The sequence below is a fragment of the Argiope bruennichi genome, chromosome 5, assembly GCF_947563725.1.
Source record: "Argiope bruennichi chromosome 5, qqArgBrue1.1, whole genome shotgun sequence".
NCBI classification, from domain to species: domain Eukaryota; kingdom Metazoa; phylum Arthropoda; class Arachnida; order Araneae; family Araneidae; genus Argiope; species Argiope bruennichi.
In genome coordinates, this window is record NC_079155.1 from 94,797,844 (window position 1) to 94,824,039 (window position 26,196).

The 26,196-nt window shown below is 24.9% G+C and overlaps 2 protein-coding genes across 5 annotated transcripts; both read right to left on the bottom strand.

Moving 5' to 3' along the window:
* Nucleotides 1-1,924: 1,924 nt before the first annotated feature.
* LOC129968507 (transcription termination factor, mitochondrial-like) lies at nucleotides 1,925-26,196 on the bottom strand. Of its 4 annotated transcripts, none has more exons than XM_056082456.1 (5): nucleotides 26,076-26,171; nucleotides 19,910-19,970; nucleotides 14,095-14,179; nucleotides 9,637-10,620; nucleotides 1,925-2,394 (listed from the first exon to the last, which is right to left on the bottom strand). In XM_056082456.1, the coding sequence occupies exons 4-5, from the start codon at nucleotides 10,570-10,572 to the stop codon at nucleotides 2,161-2,163; spliced, it is 1,170 nt and encodes a 389-aa protein (XP_055938431.1). In that variant the 5' UTR covers nucleotides 10,573-10,620; nucleotides 14,095-14,179; nucleotides 19,910-19,970; nucleotides 26,076-26,171; the 3' UTR covers nucleotides 1,925-2,160. The 4 variants fall into 4 exon arrangements, with proteins under 4 accessions (XP_055938431.1, XP_055938429.1, XP_055938430.1 ...); XM_056082454.1 differs by having other exon boundaries at nucleotides 19,910-20,000; nucleotides 26,076-26,165; XM_056082455.1 differs by lacking the exon at nucleotides 19,910-19,970 and having other exon boundaries at nucleotides 26,076-26,196.
* On the bottom strand, nucleotides 22,820-26,117 carry LOC129968505 (inositol polyphosphate 5-phosphatase OCRL-like). The gene has a single exon (XM_056082452.1). The coding sequence runs from the start codon at nucleotides 25,922-25,924 to the stop codon at nucleotides 23,213-23,215; it is 2,712 nt and encodes a 903-aa protein (XP_055938427.1). The 5' UTR covers nucleotides 25,925-26,117; the 3' UTR covers nucleotides 22,820-23,212.

Below are 26,196 nucleotides of genomic sequence, written 5' to 3' on the forward strand. Positions count from 1 at the left end.
TTTTACAATTTTGTTTTAACTGTCTTAATTCAAGTCATTTTTAAATCTTGAACTAAGGCAGTTTATTTCAAGTTAAAGAAATTTATTCATAAATCTATAAATTTATTTACATTACAAATAAAAATTAAAAATATTATGTTAGCAAAATGTTTGCTTTTGTTCAAATAACTTTGAATTCAGAAAATATACAAGGATTTACAAATTTTGAATTTATAATGTAAATATGTGAATATTATGTGCAATGTGTATATGTAAATATTATAAATATTTTTTGTTAAATATGTAAAAATATTTTGGAACTGCTTCCATTCATAAGCATTTCTTAAAAAGAAGTTGAACAAATATATTTACAGGTTTCCTCTCTTTTTAAAATGCACATTAATAACATGAATAAAAAAATTGTGAATAAAAAGTCATAATAGTTTTCAGATGAAAAAAAAAAAAAAAAAAAAAAAAAAATCACTACCATGGAGTTTTAAGATTCACAAAGGATAAAAAATTGATTATATTCAAAAATGTAAAAGGTAAAATAAGAATCCATTAAAGATTGGGTTTCATTTTCTTTTATGCAAAATATATATAAAAAAATTATTATAATCTTAAAAAAAAAAATAGATCTCAAGATTTGATAAATTTTAATGCTTTATAAATCCAACTAAACAATTCTTGATACAATAGCCATGTGTATGTGAATATGATAAATAAAAATTATAAAAAAGGTAAATGGATGAAATTAAGCAATATTTTCCTTGCATCAAAATTATAGGTATTGTAACCTATTTTTTTTCTATAATTATAAGAGATCTTTTTTTTTTTAAATTCTACTTTATATTTTTATTTTTAAACTATGATGTTACATAAACAGTGCCACATTTATAAACTGACTGTATCACATTTGTTGTTGGTGACATTCAAGATAAAAATTATGCAAATTTTTTATTATGCTCACACACAGGCACATTGTTCCTCCATCTTTTGAAATTAATTAATGTATTCATTACTAGCAACTTTTAGTACTTTTAATTATAAAAACGTTTTTTAAAAGCACAGAAATCAGAGAGAGAGAGAACAGTAATCAAACCTGATAACAAAGAATGGACAATTATTTTAAGGCAGAGTAGAAGTTTTTTCATGCAATACATTGTGCAGAGAAATAAAATTAACCCAATTTTCATAGGAAATAATGGAAAAGCTTATGAAATGCACTATCTGCAAAGATAAAACATTGACTGGAATTCGAGGTAGTTCAGTTCTTATAAATAAACCTTTTTCTTTTTTCTGCTTATTTTAAAATATCAGTTGAGCGCCAAGATAAAAACATGTTTGGTTCTTGATAGATTCCAAGGTTATTTAAGAAAATATTCAAAATCCAAAAGTAAGGAGAGTATCTAATTTTTAATGTAACATTCTATTGCTTTTTATTAATTAAAAATGTGTTTTAAGCAGCATAGAATAAACCCAACCTATTTTAGAATAAACCTAAGCAAGTAGAATAATTTAGATAAAAATTAAAAGATATATATTAAAGGATAATTATTAGATATTCATATAAATTAAAATACATATATATTGTTTTAAGAAAGAAATTGAAAATGTTTCGGTAACTCGAAATCTGCATCATAGCAATGAAAATTGCAAGTAAACTTGAGTATACCATTATTATGGAATTATATACTCTATTAAAGTCCAAGTAGAAAAACACATCAAACAATAAAGAAAAAAAAATCAAGTGATAAATCAAAACAAAACCAGCAACAATTTTCAGCTATGATAATCAAAGTAAGAATTGATAATTTCTCAGTTTAAAATCCTGAAACATCCCCTCTTCCAAAGTCACTTCAATCATATAATAAATATTGCCATTATATTACATATAATAACTTCACAATAAATATAATCAAAAAAGAAATTAATTAAAAACATATTGTTTAATTTAATATTATAATAAATAATTTTATTAGAAGTTTTTAATGATATGATTTTTTTAACATTTTCCAAATGAGGTACACAACACTATTAGCACTACAAGTGTCTTTGTCAGAAATGAGATACATTAAACTGAAAGAAGAAGAAGGGGGAAAAATAGCTGCATAAATGTTAAGTTATTTAATATTTATTAATAATTTGAAATTCCAAAACAATTCCTAAATTCTACACAATTTAACTGCTTTCACTCAATTCAGATTCCTTCTCTTTTGAAGAACTTTTCTTTGTCCGAGTATTTTCAAATTTTTTTGAAGAGATACACAATTGTGACATGGTAGGTAGAGTAGCTTTAAACTTGCTAAACTCTTCAAACCTTTTACTGAGTGTCTGCACACTAGAGCAAAAGACTCTAGGAAATAACCGAACTTCTTGTGGAGTATAACCTTTTTCATACAAGAAGTTGAGAACCTGAAATTAATCACAAATAACATCTTATTAAATAAATTTACAAATTTAAAAGATACATATACAGAATAAATTATTTATACATTGTTATACACATTTTATAATTTCAAAATATTATTAAAAAGACAGTTGAAAAGGCATGTTAATCAAATCTGTCACATGTATTCAACAATTATCAACGTTTGCGATCACACAACATTTGTGTATCATTTCAGGTACGCTGTTAATGAAGACTGTTGAAAACAAATGTTTAGAGAAGACGATATATATATATATATAATAGAATTAAGATTTAAGATGCACTAAACTGAAACCTTTCTAGGGGGTTATAGTTAATTTATAGTACATATCATTAATGACATATGCATATTATTATTGACAGAAAATAAAAGGTCATTAAAACATTTAATTCATTTTTGCTTATGATGACATTATGCAATTAAAGACATGGCATCAAATATTGCTATCAAATGCCTTGCATAAATGATAATATTTACCAGTGCCAGAATTAGTGCAACTGCCTTGAGTTCCATTATCAGGAGTTACAAAATTAAGGGGAAAAAAAAAAAAACTAGTTGCATTTAAGTAAAAAGCAGTAGCATAATTTATTTATTTATTTTTATCTTTTGCTCATTCCCCAAATTCATAAAAATTAAAATGTTTTTTTTTCTCATTTTAATATATTGATATATTCAGCTCATCTTAAAATTTCCAAAACATAAAAAAAAATTAAAGTTTCTAGCTCATATTTCGTTGCTGATATTGACAATCAACTCATGAATATTTAAATATATTTTTTGATTAATAAAGCTAGATATATTGTTATAATGTAAGTGGATCATGCAAGAAGTAGAATTTGATAAAACTAGATTTTCTAGCCTCTCTATTTAGAATGAAACAGGAAAAAAAAAATCAATATAACATTGGACTTTATATATATGAATAAATCCTTTAGAGCATATTTTTATATAACAAACATTCTCACTAGTCTGAAAAAAAAAATTGTTAAAAATTCTTCTAACTGGATAAAAAAAAAAAAAAAAAAAAAAAGACTGTGGAATAAATTTCTCTAAAAAGGAAAATGATAAGTGCAATAAAAATTGTTGATGCAAGATGATGCGAATAGGATAGCAGACTATTAATCAGATATTTATAATTAGTTTTTTTGCATAGAAATTGAATTAATTTCATTATAATTTTAAATAACAGATCATTAAAAAGAAAAAAGCCTCAAGCTTTCTTTTTAAAAAAATTTCTTTAAAAAAAGTTGTTTTTTTTACTTTCCTGGAAATATTGTCTGTCTTACTAACTGAAGCGGTTTGTGAGTCCTTATAATATAATTTATTTAAAGTGATGTCTAATAGCTACATAGTGTTTGACTATAAATGTTTAATCAGATATAAATTTTATAAATGTTCAAAATATTTTCATAGTCTAAATTTCACTGCCATTTTTTTTTTTTTAAGGTAGCATTCTAATCTCATTTTTATTGAAAATCAGAATAATTTTTTTTTGAAATTCTAATAAGTTATTTTAAGTTCAGTAAGCTTCTTTATTATTTAGCATACAAAGTAAAAATTTTGATTATTATTCTGCTTCCATTTTTTAAAATTATTTTCAATATTTATGATATCAATTGCCACATATTTTCTTGGATTTCTAAAAAAGAAAAAGATGAATTTTTTGAAGTATATATATTCTTTTATAACAATGTGTCTCAAAGATTCCCAAGGAAACTTATCCAGTTAAATCCTTGAGCAATTTTAATGAGAATGAGCTATGGATTGTCATTTGTCATCCTACAAGAAAAATTGTTCATCAATTATTTTTGCCACAGTTTGATATTGGCAGTTATTAAAAAAATTATTTTAAAAAAATCCAAGATTTCAAAATATATAAAATAAGCATGCATGTTTATTATAATTGAATTAAATCACTGATATTGTGCAGTAATATTTATAAAAACACTTATAAATACATATTAATTTAAAATTATAGCTGATTTAACAGTCAACTTTTTAATGCCACCTAATTTTAAATTAATGAACTTATTTAATTTTTACAACACTGAAAACAATTTTTTTAAAAGGGAGATAATGAAAACAAAATAAAAAAAAAGGCATATTCTTGAAACTAAATTTTTATACATACACAAAATAAATATGAAGTAAATGTTTTGCAGTAAATAATTTAAGTCTTATATCAAATTTGAAAAGATGTTAAACAGAATGACTTTCTAAATAACATAAAATTTATCATTTTGGTTAGGTAAGAAATTGATTCAAATAATTCTGTTATTTAGCAAATTTGAAATTTGGCCTAGGTGCCGATTAATATAAGTATGCCTGGTGTTCATATAAAAATATGTTAAATAAATAAAGAAATTCTACATTTATGTTGCATTTTGAACTAATTTTTCAATTCAGTGTCATACAAGTGTGAGAAAAAAATTTGAGGTAAGGTTAATTTCATAACCGGAAGTTAAATCTTACAGCATTTAAGTAAACTCTAGTTAAGTACAATAAAAAGTTTACCATAATTATTTAGTTCTCCCATTTATATGTGACAGATCATTCTTTGTCCTGAATTCTACATTTGTATGTCTTACATGTATCAAATTCACACTTTTTTTTATAAGTTAAAATTAAACTTTTCAAAGATGTTATAATTCAATACAAAAATTACTTATAATACAATAATACCACAAACATTCTATGAATTATTAGTTCAATATGTAGTAGATTTTTGAAACAAAATGTATTATTAAATTATATAGAAGAGAAAATAAAACAGTTCCAGGTTTAAATTAAATTGATTTGAATTTATTTACTTGTCTTAACTATCCAAGAATCTCTGCCTGTTTAAAATGATTGTGTTTTTCTTTTTTCAGAATAATAGTTAACTAAGAGAACTCAATGAGACATTCTATCAAAGCCAGAATCCCCACTTTTATACTATGCTCTTTCTATCCCAAAGTGCAATTTTAAAAAACTTTCTTTCTAAAATGAAATTTTTCCTCAAACAATTCATCATCCTACATGCAGACATATTTGAAATCTGTTTTCAAATAACCATAACATTCTTAAAAAACTGATTTTTTTTCTTTTCCCTAATTAGATAACATTTTATTTTGGGAATTTTGCATGAATTAAAATTAAAAAAAAAAATCGATGACACATGAGAAGTTTTTATCCATTTAGTTCATTCATTTTTTATATTTAAATTACTAATAATAATTAACATAATTATCTTTTAATATCAAATTTTATAAATGGATGCATTAATGATATATGTAGTGTTACACAAATGGAAAGCAAATACCTAATAAAATATAATATATCCATAATATTTTAAAGTCAGGTCAAAGAATTTTTTTCCCCATTAACAATAATTTGTAATCCCTCCAATTTCTCTTACATGAACCATACACAACAAAATAACAAAAATTTTAAAGTTTAAAACAAGTATCCAAACTAAAAAAACTTGATTAGTGAAAAAGCAAAATAAACTGAAAAACTACGTTTAGTGTAAAAATAATAATTCTTTTACTTGTAAAACATAACAGATGATTTCATACTATAATGACTCATATAAAGGTCTGACATAAAGAGGATATGACTTGAGAATGTCATGAAGAATTTTCTTTCATCTATTATAATTTTCTCTAATGAATAACAAGGTTGAGTATTAATAAAAACTAACTAATAAGACAAAATTAAGAAAAAGAAAAAAAGTTAAAATTTTCAAAGTATGTATTAATTAGCATTAATATAGCATTTGAAATTTTCTAAAAATTAAACAAAATAATAATTTAATAACACATAATATTAATTTCTTTATAGGGAGAAAACAGAAATATAATATTTCCTCTTATAGCAATATTTTTAAAAGAAAATTACATCATTCATATCTTTTCAATGTTGTGCAAAATTAAATAACTAGAAAAAACATTCAAGAAAATAATCTAAAAGAATCAGGGTTATTAACTAGAAAAATAAGGTAAAGTGATAATACAATAAGTAAACTTAGAGATTTAATAGTTTTTTTTAGGAAAAACAATTTTAATTTTAGCACTTTAAGTTAAATTCATTATGAAAGTATGAAAGAGAAATGATTTTAAAAATATGATTCAATGATGATTAAATTAATTTTTGTTTCAGTAATTTAATAAGTAAACTAAATAATTAAAATCACTAAATAATTACAATTTATAGCTGAATCTTAACATTTTTCTGAGAAAATTTTCAGTATATTCAAAGGAAGTTTGTAACAAATTAGATTATTTTAAGGCAATAGGATTAAATATTTATACTAATACTTTACAGAAGATAACATTAAAAAAATGAAAGGAGAATAAGATGAATAATATTCATGAATTAATAGAAATTTAAAAAAAAAGCCCTTTTAAAGGCATGCACACACACACACAAAGGTTTTTTTAGTTTTATGGAAAAAACAAGACTACCCACATTTAATTAAAAAGGGAAACTTTTATAATACACCAGAAAATAATTTATAAAAAATACATTAAAAAAAAGCACAAAAAGACTACTGCATAATAATTAAAGATATTGACTCAACTGAACACATGAACCAAGACAGATTATAAATCTTTGAAGTATATAAATTGGGAAACATAAAATTAAAAAAAAAGAGTAAAAATATCACATGTTTCTTTCAATGACATTTATTAATATTATTTTATTTATTTTTCAAACAGTTTATGAATCAATGCACTGAAAAATATGAACAGTAGAATGAAAATTTGGTTATGGATTTTGTGGCTTAATAGCCAAATATGGCTATATTATAAAGACACAGGGCATTGAAAATAAATGCAACAATAGTGGAAGTAAAAAAAGGATAAGAACTCAACACTAACTTAGAAAAAGACAATTATTTTAAAGAAAACTAAAAATGGTTTTGATGGTGATTATTGGAATATCAACACTTGAATAAAAAAAGCAAATATTTTTGATGTTAAAAAGCAATGAATTTTTTTCTTTTAATAATAATAATAAAGAAAAGAAATAGCTTAATGAATTTTAGAATATAATAGGCATAGTCATATTATATATTCAAAACAAAATTATGCTAATTTATAACTTTCATGGAAAATTAATGATTTCCTTTTCATTATTTTGTAATTTCAACATTCCTTTAAAAAATAACAATCATAAAAAAATAGTCAAGAGCATTCAAATGGAGAATATCAGTAATTTTTAACCAGCATGTGATAGTTAACAGTTATTTTTTTTTACCTTTCTGCTGTCATGTACAGATTATATCTTAATTAAGATTTCTGAGATGATACACTAATTTTTTTTAGCAGAAAATTCCACAATTCTGTTAGAATAGTTAATTCACATTGTACAGTATTCAGATTATTGTACAACAGCATAGAGATATCTTACAATATTTTGTGCTAATTGAGTTAAGCTGTAAAATTATGAAAAAAAGGTTTTCACCGAGATTCTTATGTAACAATTTCAATATATGCATGTTTTTAAAATTAATTTCTACCTTCTTATTCAGATTACATTACTACTTAATCTTTGTTCTAATAAAAAAAATCTTCATAATTGTGAAATCTAAATCCTTTCAATAATATCATGAAAGAATAATTTATGTCCTTTTAAGAACTTTTTGCCAAATTTCTTTGATAGAAAACCATTTCATACATATAGATATTAAATTTCACAGACTTTAAGATTTATCCAAAAAAAATTTTTCTTAGGGCCCTCACAAGACAAGAAATATCATCATTTGAAAAGAAATTTTTGATAATAGATATACATAAAAAATAGTGAACAATTGTTCAACTATGTTTTAAAAATACGTAATACAGGATGATATCTTGAATGTATTATAAAACTCTGGTGCCTGAATAAGATCCAGTGAATAACTAGAGTATGTATTTTGGTTTCATATATATGGTGTCTTAAGTTGGTCATCACTGACAATGAAAGCTTCAAAACATAAAAGAGGCAGATGATAATTATTCAAAACTACTAAAAGGCTCTCATGATGTTTTACTAAAATCAGCAAATGATTAAATTACAAAAATTAGTAGTTGTGTTGGAGTTGCATCCCTTAGATTGCAAGTTCAAACCCTGCCAGCTGAAGACTCCATGTATGTGGTGGCTTGCGCACATATGAATCTGTCGTGGTCACAAAGTCCTTCATGTCGAGAGTAATATCACTGGGGGTGAGGGTTCAGAGGTGATCGTTCTCTGATTCAGGTCTAAATTACGATCTGTGGATGAGTGAATGAAATACATGAATGAGGACCGCCGTGTCAAAACAGTTGTGACGCGCAAGTAGCAAGTCACATTGTTGGCTCTAGTTGCTGCTACTGAAAAAACAATAGACGCTCACTCGACTTAAATCGCTGACAGATATCTGTCAGAGGGCTTGTGAAGTGCCATAAGTCACAACAACACATAACAAAAATATCCATAAAAGATATAGTTAAATGCTACAGCTGATTCATACAGTTGTAACACTGCACAATAAGAACATAAGCAAAAATATCCAAGTCTTGCAAATAGTCAACCATCTTAGCAGAGATGGCTTTTCAGCTTAGTTAAATCATTGCCAAACGAATCTTACATATTTGAAATTCTTTAACATCTCCTGAGTTAAAGAACATTCTAGATTTTAAGAAATGAAGTTGCTGACCAATTTGTTCAAGAGGCTTCTCTCTCTCTAAATACATGTAAATAGGCTAAGGACCACAGATGTTTGCATACAATAAAGAGGTAAAAATATGCATTAAAATAAGTTTTATATTCTTTATGATTAAACAAGTGACATTTTTTGAGTACATTCAGTAAAACATAAAAAGTATGTTTTGCATATGTTATGAATGTGTATGCATGTGTGAATATGAGTTTAATCTGAAAAAAATTACTTGAATATATTAACACTTTAAAAATGCCCTTAATGGAAATGGAACATTCTGCATTAAGAATAAAGAAAAGGAAAGTTGATAAAAAAGTATTTTCACAACAAAAATGCAAAATGGATAGGATTCTTATTTGACATTATACACTTGTTATTTTAGTAATTTTAATATTGTTTGATGCACTCACAGATTAAACATTTTTATACATAATAATTATAAACATATATTATATAATTAATAAATTAAGAAGATTATATAGTGATTTCACTCACAAAAAACATCAATTGTCAGCCTATTTATATGAATTATAAGAATATATTTGATAGAAAGATACTTACCTTCTCTATCTTGGGAATATTGATTGTCTTCAATAGTTTATTTTTTTCCATCAATACCTTAACATAATCTTCAGAACAGTCCAATTTCTTTGCTAGATAGCTCACTTCATCATCTCCTTTTAAAATATTTTGTGTTTGAGCCCATTTGCTCAACATTGATTCAAAGAATTTTTCTGAACAACGAAGCATCCAAGGTTTTAATTCCACTTTCGCCTTTAAGGCAGCAGAAATTCTGTTTTCCAATAATTTTTCATTGTAATTGAAAATCCAAAGATCTTTAACAATATATTCAGAACTAATTTGTGCTTGTTTCAAAACTGTCATTTTATGCTGTAGCCTTTTAAAAGGCATAGTTAAAAGAGAAGGATGTTTGGAAAGCATAGGAATTAAATCAACTGGTTCTATATCTAAGTTATGTGATAAATATTCTATACGGTTATTATTGTCACGGCGAGCATGCTTGGCTGCTGCTCGTAAAGAAACAATATGGCATGACAATAATGGCATGAGCATGACAATATTAAAATGCAAATCAGCAAGAAGCTTTACTTTGAAATATGAACTTTGAGTGCCAATGATATAATGTAAACATTTGGTCTTAATTTCTTCTTCAGAGCAACCATGTGATATAAGGAATTTAACTATACCTAATACTTCATCTCTTCTTTCAGAATCCTCAATACCAACAACTCCATCAAGAAAAGAGTCTGTTATTGATTGTGTATCTTTTGCCAATGAAATGTTGGTCAGCTTTGAAAGCCAAAATCTTTGTGTTGCTTGAAAAGAAGCTTGATGAAGCAAATATTTATAACTGAAAGTATTCCAAACAATTGTTTTTGGCTTGCAGGCAGTTCGAGAATAATTTCTAAGAGTGGATTTGATTAGATTATTCCTCACTTTGCAAGAGAGAATAAATATAAGCTGAGTTTTCAACATCTTTCTTTTCTTTTTATTTTTAAAGTAAAATGATCCCAGGAAAAAAATCTATGAAAGAAAAGAATATGTATTACATTTGTTAGGAGATTAATAAACAACATATTAAGTAAAATAAAAACTGCTTTATAATTTTTTTAAACTTTCAAGTGGCAAATATTATGAATGAATACATTCAAGCTTTAGGCATAAAGTTTTCAAATTGATAAGCTTTGGTTTTCGATTTATAATGAAAACTTTGAAATTTCTAAAGCATTTGTGAAATTATTATACAACCATAGAATTACAATATTGCAAAAATACAATAAACCATCAAAACTGAGAATGAGCTGGAGGATTAAAGTAAAAATATTTTTAAAAGAAAAAAATAAGACTATTTATAATATAATTAAGACAAACAAATAACATTTAAAGAAAAATCACATCAATACAAAATTTATAGCAAAAAGAAATAGATAAAACTGTGTTTTACAATGCAGAATATGATTAAAAATTACAGCATAAAGTAAAATAAAATTATTACATAAAATGTAGCATATATAATTTTAGAAAGACACAGCAGGATTAATGTTATTAGCACAATGCACTTATATTCATATGTTTGATGCACAATTTACGGTATATAAATATAATTTTCAAAAATTAATAATTAATAAATTTTTACAAATATTAAAAATTTTATTATGATATAAATTTTTTAAAAAAAATTTAATTCAAGAGAGAATGTATCGAAAAGTTGTTTCTAATATGTTAAGTGTTTAATAAAACTCTTATTTCTCATCAAAAACTGTCCTAAAATATGCACAATGAGAAATGGACAAAATTACATAAAAGTAAATACATTTTGATGAAATACAGTACTTTATGCTAATTTGTTTTAACTTCTTAACACTAAATCTGCTGCGATTCATTAAATGACCATTCTCAAAAGGCAATTTCAATGTATTTCTTAAGTGTCAGTAAGTAAGTGATAAGCATTCATTGGCTGAATTGTAGATCAAAGAGTAGGAATGAGGTATTATATATAATCAAAAATTAATAAATAAAAATAGCCTTCCTACAATTATAAATTTCCATGAAATGCAGTTGCTATAAAAAATACAGATCCCAAACCATGAGGCAAAAGATTCTAAACTCATATATATAATATTCAATTCTTGTAAAGCTAAAGAATATGTCCCTAACATACATTTTATGTTGAAGAATAATTTGCTTTTTAATTTTTGTTCAAAATAGATTGGCAAGTTCAAATAATGGACATTCCTGAAGTATGAAGAACAGTATTTAATAAAAAGATTCAAAAGGGTCGAAAAGCCTTCATTTCTTGAACATTACACATTTTCTTAAAAAAAAAATGAATAATAGGAATAATAGGATAGACAATGACCTTATATATAATTGAAAATTGAGGATTTGAAAAAATAGAAAACACAGTATAATGAAGCATTTTAGAAAAATAATTTAAAATCTAAATTTAAAAAAGTAAAAGCATTATAATGTTATGAATTACATATAAAGTTAATGATATGATTAAACAATTATATGCATAAAAATTTCACATGATTATTTTAACTAAAAATAGAGGATAAAAGCATGTAATTTCTTTATTGCAAAAGAAAGACAATCCATCGAAAAGACAGCTAAAATAGTAAATGAATATTTATACATAAAAAAAAAAGGCTTGCTAACGAATTCTTAAATTATACAAAATATGTAATATATTTGGAAATATATATGTAATATATATTTAAAATATATAGGTAATATATTTAAATGGATTTATGAATAAAAATTCATGAGTAGAAATCTTTTTAAACTTATTATTTAAATTTGTTACATTGAATTTACATGTTTTCTTATAACTAATGCAAATCAATTACAAATTTCTTGCAATATTTCTTATACTCTAAAAAAACATAATAATTACATCAAATAAAAATGTAAACATTATTTTCTAGAATATATATTTGATATTTTAGTAAATAATATTAAATTTTAATTGAATTCCTGTTCACGAAACTTATTTTTTAAATATCTTATTTGTTCAATCATGTTTTTAACTTTGATAAAAAAGATAATAAAACAACTTAACTAATTCTTTTTGGGAAAATATGATTTAAAGTCATATTGTAAAAAATTGAACACATTTATAAAAGTCAACTTTAAAATTTTACAAGAGAATATAAAATTAAAATGATTATTTACTAATATTAATATAATAACCACCATGGCTCAAATACAATAATGAAGGATTTATTGATGATTGATTTTTAAAGGATTCATATCTTGAAGGATACATTGATAGGGACTGACAAAAAACATGTATGCTGGATTCATGTAAATCATGATCTAATTATTTATATAAATATTTGAGAATTTTAATTAGGAAGATTTTGTGCTGAAAATAGTTGTTTGGAACAAAAATACACAATTAAGAGTAATAGTTTTTATACATATTGATTACATATGTACATATTAAAAATAAAAACATTCGATAAATCAAATGTTTCAAAGTTAATGGCTTTATAAGATTTTACAAACTTATTAAATAATTCAATGACTAATTTTTTTTTCATATAAATTTCTTCATAGCAAGTTAATTTTAAAAAATAATTTCTTTATCTTATAACAAAATTATATTCTACATTAGGCTGCTTCTCCAAAAGATATAATTCTGATTTATCTGAGTTGAGATCTTGTAAGTTAGCAATTGTGATTTTTTCCCGTAATATTTGGGCCAGCAGAGATGGTTATTATAGCAATGATTTGCTTATAAGCTGACTGTTAGCTCTTAGCTATACAAGTTCAACAACTCAATGATATCATTACTATGAACTTTCTTATCCATTTATAAAGCCAGAATAATGATTTTCAATACAAGGGCAACTTGATCAGATTCTAGCATTGTATTCAGTTCATTTTTGTAAAAAAGGAGGCAAGGGACAAATTTCTTCCTAGATTTCACATATCATGCAATAAGTGATGGACAGGAACAAAGAACGAGAAACTATATAACTTTGGGTAAAATAGGGTGTTATTAAATTTAAATAGTTTCATTCTTTATATTTTTAAAATCAGAGATTGGCATTGTTTCATTTGTATGTAATAGTAAAAAGAACCTATTTTCAGTATTTTGTTTTGGATATATAAAATAAGAGAAAAGCTTGGAAATATACCACAACAGTTAAGGCATAGATTGTATTCAAAGTACTTCTACCAAAAAGAATCCACCAACTAATATGGAAATGAAAGAAATTTTTTTAAACTGTACAGAGAATAAATTTTTTTTCTTTCTTTTTTATGATTCTTGCTAGTTGGTGGTGCAAAGAAAATTGATCAAAACATTTGAGAAAAACATTAAAGGTTAATTATTCACATAATTCTAATTTAATTTGATTTCCAAAATTGGAAGACATATTAATATTGTACCCATTTAGAGCTATTTATAACTTTAGAACAAATTTTACAACAAAAATATATATTCAGCAAAATTTGTGATCAGAATAAAAATTTGACAAAACTTACTTGAGATGACTTGAAAATAAGAAATTAAATTGCAGAATTTCAATCTTGCATTAAAAGAGAGATGGAAGCAATTCTTGGATTTTCACTGTGAAGGAGTGAAAAAAACAAAAATAAATTTTACTGAAATCAAATAGGAATACAATTAGTTTTCATTTTAACAATTTTGAAAATTGTTAAAGAGAAGAGAATTTTTTAAAGAATAACTAATAGAATCAGGTAAATCATGCATTTCTCAGTATTTATCTTTTATATTACTTCAGAGCATGATACCAAATTAATCATCTTCACTTCAGCAACTGCAATTTAAACACTAACTTAAATGAACAACAATATGACTATAAACATATTTTTTATAAAATGTAGCATTTAAATATGTCATAGAAAACACAAATATTTTCTTTAAGTTTGGCATGAAATAGGATGTTAAGGTTTATTTTTTAAGGCTAATATTTACATTTTTTTTTTTTTTTCATAAGCAAGACAGACTTATTTCATATACACATTACAAAACATAAAAAAAAGCCGTTTTGCATTTAATTAGCTATTTAAAACGGTATGCTAATTAATATAAAAACTTTTATTTTAAAAATAATTCAATACATTTTTTAATATATTACAGGAATTGGAGCAAAAAACAATACTTTGATATTAAAAAAAATAAAAAACATGTAGTACATTAAATTGTATGCTAAAGTTCTGCAAGAACCAATATATACACATTACAAAACATCAATATAAGAATATCTTTCAGTTATTATTAATTCAGATACATCTTGCATACTTTGTGATTCTACACGAGAAATATCAGTTAGTATAAATGATTATTTAGAGAGATTGATATTAAAAGTAATATTTCAAAAAAATAACGTGATTTATATAATCTATACAAAAGATTTCTATATGAATTCTTTCTGATTTTATGAAAAATTATTAATTTATTCTGATAATTTTGCTGAATTATTAATTTCAAAGTTATAGAAAACAAAAGTTAGATGGAAAAGCAAATTTTTTAATAAATTGCATAAATTACATATATAAATTTATGCTCTTTACTTACATATTACAACAATGCCACAAAACATTCACCTTAAAACAAAATGAATAAAAAGAATGCAAACTATTACTGAAAAAATAATCAAACTATTACTGAAAAAATAATCAAACTATTACTGAACAAATGCTGCCAATTGACACCATTACTCCAGTTTAACAATTGAATCAAAGTATGGACATAAAATTTACAGCCATTTTATAACCTTTAAGTAAAAGCCATCATTGAAAAAACTGCTGAGCAGTAATTTGTAAACTCAACTGGATTTGTTAATGACTGTAAAGATATGCCAAATTTATAAATCGTTATTTCAGTGGATTTATTCGCAAAAAGCAGGATTCTTAATATTTCAGGTATGAAAATAAAAATGGCATCTTCACCTTTTCATTTGTAAGAATTCAGTATCTGTCTTAGAGGTTATATATTATTAAATAGAAATGTAAAATAAATATACCACTTAAAACTATTTTTACTTTATTACAGATGGCATACTTTATTTTTGACATTGACTATATTGTCAATAATTAATTCCACTAAAAGTGTGATTAATTATCATTGATTAAAGTAATGATTAGATAAATATTTTCTTGAAGATATACAATTTTTCTCTAAATTTAAAATTCTTATTGTTTAACTTAAATAAACAATGCAGGATTTGTGCTTCAGTTCTTTGGGAGCATTGATTCAAATCTTTTTGATTCATGATTCACATGAAGCATCTCTCTCTCTCTCTCTTTTTTTTTTTTAAAAAAAGAGGAAAAACAAGCAAATTGTACTTTACTATTACAGAGCTACACTTATAAATTTAATGGAGGAAAAGGCTGAACATATTCAAAATATATTTAAGTTAGCTTTAATTTAAATTAAAAGAAAAATTAAAGAGAAGGAAAAGATTTGTAAGGAAAATATGCAAGATATTCAGCATCAGAAAATAGACAATTTGTTTTTCAGTCATACAATTAAAAATTTGGTGTCTTATTAAATTGTACAAAGCACAATTTGGGGAAAAATAACAATTTAAAACAGAGTAAATGATTTATATCAGAATTATTATTTTTTTAAGAAAGGATATATCTTTCAAATGGCTCTTTATAAAGAAACAAAGCATTATTTTAATAGAGATGATACATTTTTTTGAAAGGAAATATATGAAACTTGCATGATGTGATATATTGACATTTACAGTTTCTTATAATTTGACTGGTAAATAAGCACAATTTGCAGTTGATATTTGAAGATGAATTAAAATTCAGATATGAGATTAAAAATATTCACAAAACTTTGAATGCATTTGATGGTTGACAGTCATCAAATAATTGATTTCTTTGCCTAAATATAGGAATTTCATTATGAATGATAAAAAACTTAATTAATCAGTCAAAATGCAACAGTATTTTCCGATTTTATGTATTAATTAATGCATCAATAATTTATATATGTTCAATATAAGTCATGATGAAATTTTAACTTAACTTTTAATTTTTTTTTAATTTTTAAGATTTAAAAACATGATCTAGATAATAATATTTGTTGATGTTAGTAACATTTTGAAAAGCTTACATTAAAAGCTTACATATAAAGCATGAATCAGAAGTAAAAACAAACAATGCATATATTTTAATATATATAGCAGCATTTATTAATCAAAATGTGCATGAAAGTTTTGTTACAATACAAATAATTTAAATTAGAATAAATTGTGTACAATAATTCATATTAATAAACTAAAGGTTAATATACATATTCAGAAATTTTATACAATATATAACCATAATAAAAAGAGGAATTTCTCAGAAAATTATTAGTAAGAAAAAGGTCTACAGAGATTTGTTTTGATGTGTACAAAAATTGAGTTATTTTACAAAGTAGTTTATTAAAGAAGAGTTTTAATTATATACTACAACACATTACACCCAGGATTCCATCAACTGCAAGATTTTCATATAATGGGCTGTTTAATTAAACTTTTATATTTAGATATTTGTTCTTGATTAAAGCTCATTTGTCTGGCCCTGTTGGACATAACATTAAGGCCCTTTCAGCACTTGAGAGACAAAGAACATATGTATTATTTCATTACTTACTTTGAGTTAATAGTTGTAAACATTTTACATTGCATGAACATCCAGACAAAACAGTAAATCATTAGAAAAGGAATGCTACTGCACATATTTACATCAGTATAACATAAATTAATATATTACATTAAATGAAACAAAGAAATTGTACAAAAGGCACACATGAAGGGAATATCTTAATAAATATTGTTAAAACGTGGATGGATGAATCTATTTATATGGAAGCATGGTATACAGTTATAAAAAAAAAAAAGAAAAAAAAAAAGGAAATTAGTCTTTTTTCTATGGCACATTAAAGAAAGAAAAAAATGTACATAAATGATGAAAAGATTAACAATAATCAGATTCACACATATAAAAATAAATTAACTTTTATATAAGTAACAATTTCAAGAAGTTTCAATTAAATTTTGAATTATACAACAATGCATACATTCAGAAAAATTTTTAGTAAGAAAAACTAAACAGTAAAAGTAAGGGGAAGAAAGGATATATCATCAAAAAAATAAATTATTTAAAAACACCCTGAAACTTATAAGGTAAAGAAGAAAAGAGTATAAAATAATGTTTTAAAATACAAGTAAAGAATTTTTTTTCATAGAATCAGTTATAGAAGTTTATGAAATACAACGTTAACTTGTACACACTACAACTGCGTACTCTATACTTTTGAGAAAAATATATGCATACATCAAAATTTTTAAAAGTAATTATAACAAAAATAATTAAAGTACACTCTACCAAATTGTTAATTTTTTTAAAATAATGTATTACAAATGTTATATATTTTAAATGTTATGTTTGCCAATTTAAAATCTATTATGCTTTATAGTAATAATTGAAGATATATAAATGAATTCTGATATAAATGATATTGAATAAAAATTCTGAAGTGTTATTTCCTTTCTCCAGAATTCATATTATATCAGCAATCTAAAAATTTTATAAAGAATACTATATTTTCAGTAGAAAAATGAATACTTTATATATATTTTTTTTCCATTGATAAACTTAGAACTCTTATTAAAAATATAAGTTGTTTTAATAAAATAATGTATATTATTATTAAGAGTTCAAAATTGTGCCAATGAGTAGTCGGCGTTGACAAAGGAATAATTAATTTATCTTGAGACATAACAAGTGCTTTCCACAGAAAATTTAATTTGTGCAATGTAATTAATTTGAAAACGCAACTTTATTAACTTATTTCTTATAACTGCTGCATGTTTTCATTAACACGTAGCAGCAAATATCATTTATTCATAATAAATTTAATTCAATTTCTTGAAATTACAATTGTTTCATTTGCTAGTAAAAATATTTAAAACATTTTAATGTTTTACGCTAGAATACAATAGCTTGTCAGGTTTATATACTAACCTTCAAATTTTAAAATGCAATCAAGGTATGTTTACTAGCCATTTTAATATGCATAGCCAAAGTTTAAAAGTATAAAAAAAAATTAACAGTTTATACTGCGGAAATACATAGGATTAGTAGTGAAATTGCTAATTTTTCCCATGAGGGATTTTGGAAGGTTTTTATTTCAAATTTGTACCAGGATTAATACATTAGTGCTGCACACAGTCAAATTTTACAGTAAGACAATAGTTATTAATTGGTAGCTTCAACAAATAGCTTTCTATATATTGCAGATATTTTTTTTTTCATCAGATAGTATATTAAAATGAAAGTTATTTTGGATAATTTGAAGCAGTATATTTCAATAGGATATTTAATAACAATATAAACACATTACAAATTCTACTCAAAGCCTAGAAATATACTAGTTACAACATTTACAGACCAAATAATTCTAGTTGCATGAACAAAACGCAGTCTACAAAGAAATTTTTGGATCTGTCCCTTTTAATGTATAATAATTTATAAATAAACATGAATGTTTCTCTCAGTATTAACTATTTTTTATACTTTATTTAAGACACCCTATAAATTCATAACTTTAAGAAACATTTAAATAAAGAAGACATATCATGATAATGATAATATTTGATGTAATATAAAAAGATTTATAAATAATAGAAGCTATTTAATTTATATATATACTATTAATTTCCATAACAGAATGACGAACATTTTTCACATATTAAAATAGCTTCAACAGAATAATTAAAATAACTAAATTACGATATCTTAATCCAATGAAATCTGTGTCAAATAAATAAGGAAAATGAATAAAGAGAAATAAATATTACTGTAATATAATATAAAAATGCATTGTTTAAAATAATTTAATTAAATAAGTTTAAATGTATTTTTTTAAAAAAATTATTAAGATAATAATACATTTGAACTTATTGGTTATAATACAATCATTCAACAATGATATAAAAGATAATGATACACTATTATTTTCATGGATTTAAAACTGCCTTCAAGATTATTATTTGAAAGTTGTGTAATTTTGAAAAAAAATATAGTAAGGAAGAAAACTGCATTTTAATAAGTAAGCAACTTTCTCTCTTCAGAGTAACAAATTTATTGAAAATAGAAAATATATTCAAATATTTGAAATGCATAAAAATGAACATACTTAGAGATAAAAAGCATTTTTATCTTGAATATACTTCTCTTGTATCTTAACCAATAAGTTAAAAAAAAAAATACTACTCATGAAATGATAAGAAACAAATATAGAAAAAAGAAAACACATGAATTTCCATACCTGGCAATACCAAAGAAGTTAAAAAATCATTTTAATAGTAATAACCTGAAGGCCTCTGGATCTGAAATGGCACAGGACTTAAAATTTTATCCTGTTAAAATATTACATTCTTTAATAACACTGCATATAAATAATAATAAAAAAATCATAATATTTCTTACAATGAGAATTATTTTATCATTAATAATTTCATTCAAGTCGAAACCAGTTTTTCTGATCATATCCAAAGCAACTTAAAACAGTGTATAATGTTTTCTAATTGGACATTTTACAACTTGAAAAGACTACTAAAGATTGAAAGTATTCTTCAAAAATGTTTTTAATAGTTTTAAATGACTAACTCAAAATTTTACAGAAATTAAATACAAAATTCCTTTTGTGTCAACCATAAAGGTGTTTATTTATAAATGATTCAGGCTATGTTGAATATTTATTTCTATATGACAGGTGCATTTTTTTCTTCCCTTCCATAACATCACAAGAGGTAACAAGGAAAGTCCATATTATATAGATACAAATAAGCATGTTCACAAATAACAGAATTTCAAAAGTAATATTTAATAACCTGAAAATTCATGAGCACAAGGAAGAAACAGATGAATGAGAGGGAAAAAAATTTGAAAAATAAGAGTTGATAAAAGTAAATATTTAAATGTGCATATGAACTGTTAACTAATGATGGTATGAATTTTTTTCACAATTTATTTTCAATGTAGTAAAAGGGTACTGAAAATATGAACTGATGCCTTTGAATGTAGTTTATAAAATTTAATGAAGTGAAAGAAATGGTGTGATTAATTTAGAAAAAAAAATTAAAGAAAATGTGTAGCTTATTAAAAAACAGATACTGACAAATAGATTTCAATACAAAAGTACATTAAATAATTTATTTCGTATGGGATTATTTAAGAATAAATTAATAATAATTAAATATAATACAAGCAAAAATCTTATCAATAACTAACAATTTCTTTAATTATATTCAAAAATACACTTTTTAAAAATACTTAACCAGTAGCAGTTCATTTAAATTGAATATTAAACTCATAAATTTTCATAAAATTAAATATTTCATAAAATTAAATTATCAGATTACATTAATAAATATATCAAGCATTTGGCAGATAAGTAAAATTTTATTAATGTATTAAGCAAGGTAATCTGATATAATGTAATTCTGTACATAATAAACATCTGTTAAAAAAATTGCACTTTAAAAATCCACAAAAAGACTAGATAAAACAAACTACAACTTGAATTTAATGATCTACCTATTCAACTATTATTAAAAAAATTAAACTGTCAGTTCATTATAAAAAAGCCATTTGACCAAAAATAAAACAATATAATTATAAAAATCATCCTTGCAAAAACTGAAACAGATTACATTATTTTAACGATATGAACAAAACATTACACATCTTTATAAGGAACTTGCACATCCTTACAGAGATGAAATAATTCATACAACTAATAAAAGTGAGAATAAATTAGTAAAGACTAATTCCTTTTAAAATTTTATGCCAATGAAATAAAACTTTTTAGTTTCATTTGTTTTATTTAACATTGCATTATAAAAAAGCTATTAAAAAGGTAACTGAATCACTGTTAATTCCCACGAATGAAACAAAAAGTAGAATATTTTATGATTATACTGCAACACTTAAAACAAATTGTATAACACACAAATGATGACAAAAAAAAAAAAAAACACTTTCTATTTAATGAAAATTGCTCCTAATGCAACTGTCATTAAAATAAATAGATAAAAAAAAATTCATATTAATTATATATTTGTTATATTAGTCAGTATCATACTTAAAAAAGGCTGTCACACAATTATACATTATAGAAAAAAAAGTATCAACATGAAATTAAAAAAAAAATCTGAATGCTTCATAAATATTTTTTTTCCTAAAAAATTTCTTTTATTACTTCATTGTATACAAAGCTGCTACAATATTTATAATTATTTGATGATAAAAAGTTGCAAATTGCTTAGTGCACAGCATTCTTCAGCTATTAAATAAATTCAGTGTACTATAGGAAAACATTTCAGTTAATCCAATTTATAGTTTCAATTGCTCACATATATTAATTGATAATTTTAAAATCTCAATGTAAATAAAGACCTAAGTACAAATATGGATTCCATATACATGACAAAACTAAGTATTTAAAAATATTAATATACATTTTATATTAAATATTCTGTGCACTGATCTACCACTTTGAGTGAAATGTTACTGGAATAACTTTCCTTTTGATTTATGAATTAAACTATGTAACTTTCTAAAATGCTAGGTTTTTTTTTTAAATATCTAAATTGTAATTTCAAATTACTAATATTTATTAATTAATATCTTTATTCTATTAAAATTATTAAAGATAAGTATTAAAACCATTAATAATGTTTCTTATTTGTGTAAATTCAAATTATTTAATACCAATTTAAAATTTACTATATATGTAAAAAAGCAAAATAAAAAAACATTTCATACTAACAAAAATTTAGATGAACCCTAAAGATACTTCCTTAAAAGAAATATCAATTCTCTTCCTTAAGAAATTTCTAAAACAGAATATTTACATATAAAAACATTTCAGAATTTAAGAATAAATATGAAATTTAAAAAACTGGCTAATTTTCATTTAAAAAAAGCTATTCAAGTTTGAATGCTTTATCCTATGAAAAAGGTCATCAAATCAGTAAAAAAGATAATCATTGTATTTTTTTTTACATGACAAAAAGAAATTTGTATCATAACTTTTTTTTTACCCACATAAATACACTTTTTACTATAAATATTTGTTTATTGATGAAAATTTATATGAATTTAAGTAAAAAAAAAAAAAAAAGTATTTACAAAATCTGAATTTAAGACAAAATATACAAAACAAATAACCATTGTTAACAAGGAAATTATGCAATATTAACATGAAAGGCTTAACATTAAATGATTGTACATTTTTAAAGAGTAGTTCTAGTTTCTCATAAAATCTTTCTACAAAGCATGTATATTTGCTTGTAATTTGTTTATATATTATAGCACATAGTCACTTCATGTAGATAAAAATACTAAAGTACTGAGCAACAAATTAATATCATTACATCTGATATATTAAGTACTAACATAACAGTCCTTGTTTAACTTTTTCTAAACTCATTTAAGTTAAGGCTAAAATAAAGCATAAAAACTTTTCTTCATAATGGTCCCCAAATAACACTTTACAAGGCAATCTTCCAAACAAATCTTTGATCTATTCTCAATCTATTTGATAAACACTAAGGGACTCATATACTTATATATCTTCTAAATCATTCATGAGGAAATGAAATATAAAGGTAGCCTTTTTTCTTTCGGTTGCTTGTTGATTGATTTTCTTGTAAGATGAACGAGTATCATTCATTGGTTCTCGCAAGAGAATGCCACCAAATATTGTGGCAAGAAGCTTGCCATCAAGTCTGTTCATAGTTGAGTGATTTAAAACTTCACGCAGAAATGAAATTAAGTATCTGAAGACATTTCGATGCACACGTGGAATTTCATTTACAACATTTCTGCAACTTATGAAGTTATTTGAACAATCCAGTGACTTGTAATAAAACTCATAAGGGATAACAGGTTCAGCCAAAGCTTCTAGGAAAAGAAGAAATGTCTCAGCTACCGAGTGCACAGAACAATTGCTCAACTCGTAATTTCCAGTATCAAGCTTATCTCTGATTTTTTGAATTTCATATCGAAGGCCAGGATGAAGAAACAACTCTTCTTGAGTCAGTCCAAACTTATACAAGTGATCAATTAAAACCCAGATTTCTTTAGGTATATCAAAGCTTTGAGGTCTGAGTTTCTGGTTAGTAATTACACTACTTTCTAGCTCATATAAATCTTCGGGTGGCACTTCAGACAAAGGCACCATTATCCTAACCAAAGCTTCCAAGGAAGCTCCAAAACAACCTGGTATGTAATTTCCACTGACAGTAATAAATAAATCTTTACCACCTTCCAAATGCAAAACTAATATATCATAGATTTTATCCTTTCCAGCATTCAGTTTGTAAGCAATTCTTTTATCAACGTATACTTCCAATTCAACGTCACATTTTTCTCCTGGTTTCAAAAATGACATGTATGGTTTTATGCTTAGCCAATCTTTGCAGTATCTAGTATCATTAAGCTTTTTCTTAAACTCAAACTGAACGGGAACTTGACCAGTATTAGCAATTGTTATAATTTGTACTTTAGATTCAATGAAATGAACCTCACCAAAATTCACTTCCAATTTGTCTAACGTAACTTGGGGTAAGAATTCATTCTCCAGCTTATCAAGTTTTTTCATGACTTCTTCGTATATCTTTCTATATTTGGTAACATCAATAACTTTAACCTGCGATTCAAACAGAGAACTGACCGGCTTATGATCACTATGTAGCAAAGTAGGATGACTCCTATATGCCAGCTGTTTTATATTGTTTCCTTTCCATAACACACGATCACACCAGGCAGGTGGTCGATTTTTCTCACTTGAATCCCAATTATTAGTATCAGTATCATACTTGTAAGTAGGAGCAAAAGTAATCAAACCTTCATTAAATCCTACAAATACTCTTTTAAGCTTATTTTGGATAATTAATTGATCATGCTCAAGCAATACTGAATAACATTTTTTCTCGCATAGAGCTTTGACTTGCTCTGTATCTAAATCCATAATTCTGTAGTTCATATCTCCCATCCAATAAATGTGATCATGATCTTTAATGAACTTGGGAGGTTTAAATTGGGAGAAAGCCATTCGGGCACATATATCACTATAATCCTGATTCCTTCGTTCACATTCTTCCATATGAGCTGCTAAGTGGCAATTTACAAAACATATTGGTGTGCGATGAAAATCAAGTCTCACAGCAACTCCGCCTTTATTACCTAATTTTCCCATTATTCCAGTACCAACAGTTTCAGCAGCAATATTTCTAACATGCTCATATAATTCTTCTTTGATAAAAACAATCATCATTATCCCTACTAGACGTATAAGTTTAACCAATTTATAATTTGCCTTAGTGCTCAGTCCACCTTTGACAGCTTCCAACCACTCATCCTCTTTAGGTGTGTCTGTAAAAACATAAGCTTCCTTGCTTAAATCTAATTCTTGAAACCCAACGACATAAAAATCTGGAGGCTCGGGATCAACAGCTAGCCAATCTTTTAAACATTCTTTTGGTGAAAGTCCATTCACATTCCAAGTTCCCATAAAAACTGTATAGGTTTGCAAATAAACATAATCATCTTCTCTCATGGTCATCTGTAATCGAACAACACTTTCTCTAGCAGCAAGCGGTGTTACTCCTGTTGCTATACTTTGTCTCGGTAAGTTTCCAAATTCGGGAGACTGCAACTGACCTTTGGTTAAGTCCGTTTCACTGCTGGCTTGCAATAATTGTGGGTAAAAAGTAGACTCATAATCAGTGAAAGAATCATCGCAGTTCATAGAACTGACAGACTGAGAGTCAAGAGATAATGTATTCATACTTTCAACTTCATCGATGAAAAAAGTTGATTCTTTAATAACAGGAATAGGTTGATACTTTGCAAGCCATTGAAAATCTGACTGACTTCCAATTTTCAGAAAAAATGTTTCAGATGCTTTAGAAATCTGTGTGGCAAAATTCCTAGTTTTAGCATTGTAAGGAAGTTCGAAGAGTAATTTATGCTTCCCGCCTGTGATTTTAAGATATACATTTTCGTCAGTCTTGGAATCACTGCCGGAAGTTTCGATATCACATCTAAAACTATCATTAATGGGTAGTGCCTTTTCTATAGTTAAATAACCTGGATTTGATGTAGGAGTTCGTGTTTGTACTAAAATAAAAATGGCATGTTCATTCATAGCATGTTCCACAAGAGCTAAAACTCGATTCGATTTAACCCAATCTTGCACTAAGCCCGCTTCAATGCATAATGCAACTTTATCGCCGGGGCAAAGAAGTCCCTGAATAGCAGTAGTCTGATCCATAGTAAAAGAGTTTATGATAATTAGATTTTACAGTTTAATAACCTGCGCAGGCAGCAGACAATTGTGAAAATCATAAAAATATTGGCATTCTAAGCAATTAATTAACTAAACGTAATTTAAATAATAATGAACTATTTGGCTTATCACTCACATCAATAACTCCAGTCGTTCCGTCACACAAATGAAGATTCAAATGTTTTTGGAAGCAGACAACACAATTCCTACCACAAAAAATGTTCGATCCCACCCAGCAAGATTGTTGTGTTGTTTTC

Bases quoted from the DNA above. Each gene is read 5' to 3' on its own strand.
- LOC129968507 (XM_056082455.1), bottom strand. From the start codon at position 10,572: ATGTTGAAAACTCAGCTTATATTTATTCTCTCTTGCAAAGTGAGGAAT. The intron at 2,395-9,636 runs GTAAGTATCTTT...GATTAATTTCAG, and splicing joins ATATTCCCAAGATAGAGAAG to GTTCTCAACTTCTTGTATGA.
- LOC129968505 (XM_056082452.1), bottom strand. From the start codon at position 25,924: ATGGATCAGACTACTGCTATTCAGGGACTTCTTTGCCCCGGCGATAAA.